Source organism: Salvelinus alpinus, chromosome 25, assembly GCF_045679555.1.
Source record: "Salvelinus alpinus chromosome 25, SLU_Salpinus.1, whole genome shotgun sequence".
In the NCBI taxonomy this organism is placed as follows: domain Eukaryota; kingdom Metazoa; phylum Chordata; class Actinopteri; order Salmoniformes; family Salmonidae; genus Salvelinus; species Salvelinus alpinus.
Window position 1 is genome coordinate 7,737,164 of NC_092110.1, and position 8,059 is coordinate 7,745,222.

General features: G+C 41.2%; 1 protein-coding gene across 2 annotated transcripts; it reads right to left on the reverse strand.

Moving 5' to 3' along the window:
- Positions 1–712: 712 nt before the first annotated feature.
- LOC139553070 (uncharacterized) lies at positions 713–6,737 on the reverse strand. 2 transcript variants are annotated; one of them, XM_071365042.1, is made up of 3 exons: positions 6,612–6,737; positions 2,063–2,199; positions 713–1,630 (listed from the first exon to the last, which is right to left on the reverse strand). In XM_071365042.1, exon 3 carries the CDS (start codon positions 1,555–1,557, stop codon positions 1,165–1,167), a length of 393 nt encoding a protein of 130 aa, XP_071221143.1. In that variant the 5' UTR covers positions 1,558–1,630; positions 2,063–2,199; positions 6,612–6,737; the 3' UTR covers positions 713–1,164. The 2 variants fall into 2 exon arrangements, with proteins under 2 accessions (XP_071221143.1, XP_071221142.1); XM_071365041.1 differs by having other exon boundaries at positions 713–1,719; positions 6,612–6,730.
- Positions 6,738–8,059: the final 1,322 nt, after the last annotated feature.

Sequence of the window (8,059 nt, forward strand, 5' to 3'; positions counted from 1 at the left end):
AAACTCAGGACAATGCTGAGCTAAGGTAATAGTACATATTCTTGTATGTATACCCAACCCTATGGAACTATTTCCTTTCATGCCCTATTGTGTGTTTTTAAATCCTCAGACAGACACATGCCAATCAGAACCCATTGGCTGTGTGGCACCTTGTGACAGAAGGACTGGGAGAGGAGTTTTAAGGAGTGCATTTACTTGACGGCACTCAAAGGGAGTGTAGAGAGACTGGGGTAGAGGGGTGAGGGGTAGGGGGATAAAGGGTAGGGGGCAGGTTTTTTTTGGGGGGGGGGGGGTAGCGTGGCTGTTTGTACTGGGTCTGTCCTCTCTGAAGAGTAGGCCCATCGCCCCTGGCAACACCTGGGGTGACAATGGCCCTGGTTGTGCCCTGGGGAGCAGTGATGTCATATCCCCCAGAGTTCTACCCGGCTCCCTCCCTCCCTGCGCCCTACGCCGGGTTGGGCTTTCAAACAGGAGCCAGGCGAGGTGGGACCCACATAATGTAGAGACAAAAACACGCAGACACTGACAGACACAGACATGCACTCGCTCACACACACACACACCAACGATGACAAATTATTTTATGTCGTATGACCTTGTGCTGTTTGTTTGTATGCAGTCAGATTGTTTGTTTATGTGTATAAAACATTTCCGCCGCACAGTACATACTGTAACAAAATGTCAAGAATGAAACTCACAACAAAGAACAGAATTGTTTCAACTTATTGTTTAGACAAAGTTATTTTGCAAACAACAATTGTAGATACACGTAAAGGAGACGAAAGTGACACATTTTGGCTGATATGTATGAAACCCACTTAAGTGCAGTAATAAACGTATTTTTTTACAACATACTGTAGCTATATGTGTTTCTAGTCTTTATCTTGCAGTTAAACATGGTATAATGTTTGGCAGTAAAGTGTTCGAAATATAATCAACAACAAATAAATAACAGTTATTTGGGGTTTACTTTAACCCACCTGTGCCAAAAGTTGTTCAAATCTTCTAATTTAGCAGCACTGAAAAAACACTTTGTTTTTCTCCACGGTAAGTCTGCGAGAGCAGGATATTTGTGTGTGCTCCTGTGTGTGTGTGTGTGTGCACCTTTTTCATACCAGTGGAGGGCAGAATTACATTTCATAAATTAGAGTTTCCAGACGTTGATTAGAATGCAGTAGGAGAGAAGACGGAAGGCGCCTCCGCTAAATGTTGTTTATCGCTTTCTGATATGACTGACTTTCCTTTCCTCTTCTTCTTCTTCCTCTTCTTCCTCTTCCGCTTCTTCTTCTTCCACTTCTTCCTCTTCATCTTCTTCTTGTTCTTCTTCCACTTCTTCCTCTTCTTCTTCTTCCTCTTCCTCCTTTTCTTCTTGTTCTTCTTCCTCTTCTTCTTCTTGTTCTTCTTCCTCCTCTTCCTCCTCTTCTTCTCCCTCTTCTTCCTCTGCTTCTTGTTCTTCTTGTTCTTGTTCTTCTTGTTCTTCTTCCTCTTCTTCTTCTTCTTCCTCATCTTCTTCTTCTTCTTCCTCTTCTTCTTGTTCTTCTTCCTCTTCTTCATCATCTTCTTCCTCTTCTTCTTCTTCTTCTTGTTCTTCTTCCACTTCTTCTTCTTGAGGTTCAGTTTCTAGGATGTGCTGTTGATCAGGTACATGTGTTGGATGGAGGACTTCGGGGGGTGTTTGGTACTGTAGATCCTACGGGTCTACACTCAACACACCTCCACCTCCAAGGTGTGAGCGAAAATAAAATATTATTTGGCTACTATTTTACTTAACATTCAGCCTATATTTAACCTCAAATTTGCTATAACCTATGCCTTTCAAAACAAAAACAAAATAGTATTTTTTACATGTAGGCCTACCTCCTGTTCTCCGAGAGAGAAGGTGGTGTTATAGTGAAGACCTATGAGGCTACAGTCCAGTGGTATCTAACCTACAGGGACCAGACAGCTCTGTAACAGTATTACTGTGCCCACTATCTCCCACCATCTACGACTCACATTAACCAAATGAGCTGACAACCAGGGAAAACCCGAAGGAAACACCTCCTCTCAAATTGTGTCTTACCCACATCTTCCCTTCTAGTCGATCTCTTCTAACCCCGGTCAGGTCGGCATGCTAAACGGCATTTTCGGTGTTCAATCTGCATCAGTGACATCATGGAACATGGCCCCGGTGCTGCTGCTCCTTTCTTATTGGATAATCTGAAAGCAAATAACGGCAAAGAGCCAGTTGCATGGTAATAAATAGAATATGCCAATCAAATGGAGAGTGTGTGTCAGTCTGGACAGTGCTGAGAGTGATCTGCCATAGTTGGAGACTGGGGGTAGCCATACCTCATTTTATAGGTCATTGGTCTCATTTGTATGTAATATTCTCTCAGGTTTGAGTGCAGACAAAGAGAGAGAAAAAGAACAACACACTTTGTCTGTGAATATGCAGTCGCAAGTGAAATGTAGTGTCAAGGGGAAGGGTGGGCTTTCATATTTTAGTTTGAGCATGTGAAATTAATAAATGGATGCGTACTTTTCTAAATTGTAAGAAAGCAGTTTATCATATAGCATATTATAATCCGTGATTATTACAGGCAGGCGCTAAAATATCTTCTCCTGGATTTCAATCATTTATAGCAGGAGGTATTGGGGGGCGGCAGCGTAGCCTAGTGGTTAGAGCATTGGACTAGGTTGCAAGATCAAATCCCCGAGCTGACAAGGAACAAATCTGTCGTTCTGCCCCTGAACAAGGCAGTTAACCCACTGTTCCTAGGCCGTCATTGTAAATAAGAATTTGTTCTTAACTGACTTGCCTAGTAAAATAAAGGTAATAAAAAATAAATACATTGAAACTACATGATAGAAACTCCAAATATGTGTGTTTGACTCTGATCGCTACGAGTGTCAATGCTATTGTCTCTACAACCAGTATAATATTATAAAATATTGTAACTAGCCCAGAATAATTAATTTACAATATGGTAATATTATAATCAAATTACAATCATTGTTCAACAAAATAAATAATTGATGGTTAAATAACTGAAAGAAACAACTACTAAAACAAACCCAATAACCTAAAATACACGCGTTATCACAAATAAATAACTCTGATTATCTGACAGCTGGATTTAATCAGAGTGAATCTATCATCCAATCGGTGTCAGCCCTGAAACTAAGCCTTCAGCTCTTCATTGGATGATGAGGTGTGGAAAAAGCCATTTCATGTATTTGCTGCAGGGGTGGAAAATTACGACTGTTTCCCTTCGCAATTAAGACATACTTCAACCATCTCCTCCATGTTCACTTTTATCTTCACTAGAGATCACACCATGCAATCAGTCTGTTAAGGGAGTAGAGAGTGAGAGACGGGGCTGTCCGTTCCTGTACAGAGACTGACCCCGTGGTGGACATGGCAGCGCTGAAGATCAAAAGCCACTCTTTAATGAGATACCGAAGGAGGATGAAGGGGGGAAATCATGCTGTGTACCCCGTTCCACCTATTTCCTTTCATAAAATGGGTCAAATGTAGTGCACTATATAGGGAATAGGGTGCCATTTGAGATGGTGTGAATATTGATATGTTTTTATTTGATTTATTTCTTCTTAGTATCACAGTGCTGTAAGCAACGCTAAAGTAACACTGAAGTTCCCCCTCTTCCCCCAGCTCTGACACAGGAAGGATAAGAGGTTGACAGTATGTACGGGAGGAAAAAAAAGGTTATTTAAAAACAATGCCATCTGTCAAACTGTAATCTATGAACTATGGAGCTCCGAAACTAGACATTCCTTCTTCCTCCTCATCTTGTTTCAGCATTGTTTCTTTACAGGGCAGCCAACCAGAGCATGCTTTTCTTTATGACATCAGCAAAAGTATTCTATTCAGTCATTGTGAATTATAAAGAGCTTTTTCATTTTTTTTGCTGGTATGCGGGCAGGGACAGGGACAGGGATGTCTGGGGAGTCTGGCATGATGCATGGTGTACCTGTGAGAATGTGATCTCCCTAGTAGTTATACAATGACTAATCTACCTACGTCTCCCAGCCCAACAACAGCTCCTCATTAGAAACGTGTTAAGCACACGCTGTAACGTTATGGGCCTCCTTCAAAGGGGAGAAAGAGGGGAGGTTCTGCTCGTTTGTTGTTGAGACTGTCGTACGAAGGAAGGAGGAAGGAAAGGGGGAGAAAACATACCTGAAAACATGAAAAATGTGCAGAGTGACAGATGGATGGTGGAATGGGGATAAAGGAAGACAGGGTGGGGAACGGAAAGGAAGATCAGCTGTACAACGCTGCTGTATTTTAATGGGTGTAGAGTGACGATCCCTCAGAGTGACACCTACAGTTGGTTTGCTAATTTATCCACATTGCTCCGACAACAGACAATGTGTATAGAAACATTCTTATACATATCGCCATAGTGACACAGCCAGGTACACGGAAGTATACGTGTTGAGGCCTGCCTCCAATTTCACTTCTGAATGTGTGACATGCTCAACGTGATGATTACACGAAATGTATTTATTGCTCGGCTCTTGTGAGAGCAAAGGTTGAACATGCAAGTAAGAGTAACCTAATTTGTTGGTGTTCATTTAAGTTTCTCCAATTGAGATTGAGCTGAAACAACAGATTTAGCTTGAGAGCAAAAATGTATTTCTGTTGTTGGACACATGGAAAAAGAATGTCTATGTGCCACAGCTTTTTAGCGATGCGCATTTGATTGAGCCGAGGCATACGTATAGAATACAGCTGAGCCATATCTGGGTCAGAAATGTCTTCCTCTGCCTATACAGCCCACTGGGCACACACTGGTCATTTCAATGAAATTACGTGGAACCAACGTGGAATACACGTTGAATTGACGTCTGTTCCATAGTGGAATGGCTCTGTTTGGGCCTAGAAGCCCATAGAGGAGACAGCTGCACTTGAAATAAATAAAAGAGGAGAGGAGGCAAGAAGCAGAGGAAGAAAAAGACGAAGAAATCAGTGAGTTGCGTATGAACCCCAAGTTTTGCCATCCTTTCATCCACGTTAGCATATTCAGCAGGGAGCGAGGCTTTCATAAGTGACACCTTGCGCTTCCAGAGGGGCTGCGGTGCGTTTGAGTGCCTCTTATCTGATGGCAGGATTGTGGGGGGTTGGTGTCTCGCTGGGTTGGTGCTGGGCAGGCACGGATGGGGAGGGAAAGGAAAGGGGCGAGATCTATCTGTCCCCGATGTGGCAGAACTTCTTCCTTTGTTTGTGGGGTTAGCGTAATTGGGACAGTGTGTCTGTGCCAGTCCCATGAGATGTGTGAGGTGACTTCCTGACTGCCTGAGCGTAATTTCCCCTCGTCTCTCTCTCTCACTCCGTCTGACACAACATGGCCGACACCGTCCGCCCCCGCTACTCCTTCACCCTGCGGCTTTCTCTTTTCACTTCCTGCCTGGCTTCCTCCCGAGCCCCATGTGCCCTGTGTGACCCGTTTGCCCGCCTACCCACTCCCATGCCCTGCCACTGCGGAGATGTGGCCACCTGTGCTGTAGCTGCTGCCGAGGGTGGCATGGTTTGGGTTTAAGGATGATGACAGGATGGATGACATTGTACACCCTCCTCCTTCCTTCATCTTTACCAACCCCACCACTACCACGTCAGTGTCATATTGGCTACAGCTGGAGAGGAGGAGGAGAAGAGGAGAAATACGAACTGTTCTTTTACCTGCTCAACCACCCACCTCTCTCTCCACACACTCCTCATCTTAGATACATGCTCTCTGTACACCACAAGTTATCTACCAGTGTTCCGTTGTGCAGGAATGTGCAGGAGTGTGTGCATGTACTTCATGTTGTGATAATGTTAGCAAACACATACGTTATTACGTTTTGTGGACCAGGTTAAAAGGTATGAATAAAACATATGTGTGTACTTATATGTGTCGTTATTTTTTTAGTAGAGGCTACAAGTTGTAGTATTTATATGTAAACTGATACAAATTGCCAACTGTAAAACGCTACAACTTTGTTCACTACAATTGCTTTTTTTTTTTTTTTTTTTACAACTATTTGTATTATTATTGATTAGATTTTCTTCAGTGTAAATGAATGAAACATTTAAAAATGTCTTCAACGCACGTAACGAGAACAAATATTAAAGCGCCAGCTGCTTCAAGTTTTGGAGAGACAATCCATAATGGTTTGCTTGTGAATAATGTTTTTTACACATATTAGTTATATTCAATTGAATTAGGATTGCATAACAGAATCATAAATCTAACCAAATTGAGTTCAAATCAACATTTTCTTATCATTATTTCCCCACAATCTTTCCCACTTCATCATTGAACAAAACAATGACTCCGGTAGACTGACTGTGGGTTCGCGTGCAACAGCAAGTAACTTCAGTAACCTAACACTGTCTGAGACTGGAGAAAAAAATGTATCGTGAAAGAAAGTGCATTCATAAGTACGGAATCGAACAACAGAAAGAGAGAGAAAAAGAAAGTGAGAGAAAGTAAGAAAAGTAAGAAAAGCCAAAGGAAAGGAATAGTCCACGCAGTCAATGACCCAATTAACATTCCTGTAAACAAGGCCAACAAAGACTGTATTTGAATAACAGCGTCTCTGTACGTCTACGTGGAACTTACCAATTATTCTGGAATCATAAGCAGTTTGCGGGGAATCTCTCTTTATTTAGCATCAGACTCTCCCTGGCTCTGAAGACTGGCTAGTACACAACTCTTCTCCTGCCAACAGCACAGAGAACGCAGAACGAGAGAGAGAGAGAAGCCTTTGTTTGCTCTGATTTGATAACATATTGTAATCCCAATTGCTTTAAATAATTTATCAAGTGTGGGTTTTCCTTCAAATAAATGGCTTTGTGTTCAGCGAGGATTGATTCCATTAGTTTGTATGTGTGCATAACGAAAGACAAATAATAGAGAGAAGGGTTACATTTGGCGAAGTTCAATGTCCAAAAATGTAGAAATGATCCTTACCAAAGTAAGAAGTTATGTATATTAATAATAATCGAATAAAAATACTACAACTACTACTACTACTACTGCTACTTCTAATATTAATAATAATAATAATAAATAATAATAACTGTTATCATGAATTATCATTCAAATTAATAGTGATATAAGCAAAAGCATATTCCTAAAATGTACATGTATAGACAGACAATAGTCTTCACATGTGAGAAAACTAGCATGCGTACACGCACGCACGCACGCACGCACACACACACACACACACACACACACACACACACACACACACCTCGCTATCACTGTAGATGCATCTCTCTCCCCTCATGTTATTTCTGCAGCTGATCGACTCAATTAGCTCATCACACAAGTGCATAATTAATGCCAAATATGATATGCTGCTCCCAACACGTCTTAAAGTATATCTCAAACACAACATAACTACAGCATGTGGATAACTGCCATGAAGCTGTTTCATACAGGGGTTATATGTACAGGGGTTATATGTAGTATATTGTACTATATCAAATATTCTCTGTCATTTAAACTATATTTCTGAATAAATAGTTATAATTTTCATCAAATATATACATGAATCGATTAAAGTGTCAATATTTATGTATTCACGGTCACTCATTAGAAAATTACTTCTGACATATTTTTGATCACAATATATATGCATAAATAACATACTTATTGTGACTCACCATACCTCCCACTTTTCTATCCACCTGACTACTCAATGTCAAAATATCATTTGTATGTTGTTCCCATAAATTAGCAGACACTTTTATTGTGTCTGAGATGAATGCTGGTCTCAAATTAGACAATACAAATAATCATACAATAACGCAAGTGTCTTCAGACACTGATCTTAAGTTTTGATATGCCAAGTCCATACATTTTCCAGTACCAATTCTCCATTCATTTCCATTTCAGATAGTAACGTGGATATGTTCTAGCAGGGACTGAGTTGACCCCACACTTCCTCTTCTACAGTGAGACTAATGTTTGCACGAATGTAAAACACATCTTCATGCAAAGCTCTGTTTTTAGCAAACATTCACAACTGAGTGCAGGTTGCTACTGGCGCACACAGTACC

Excerpts from the sequence above, each read along its gene's own strand:
- LOC139553070 (XM_071365042.1), bottom strand. The coding sequence starts at position 1,557 with ATGATGAAGAAGAGGAAGAAGAACAAGAAGAAGAGGAAGAAGAAGAAG.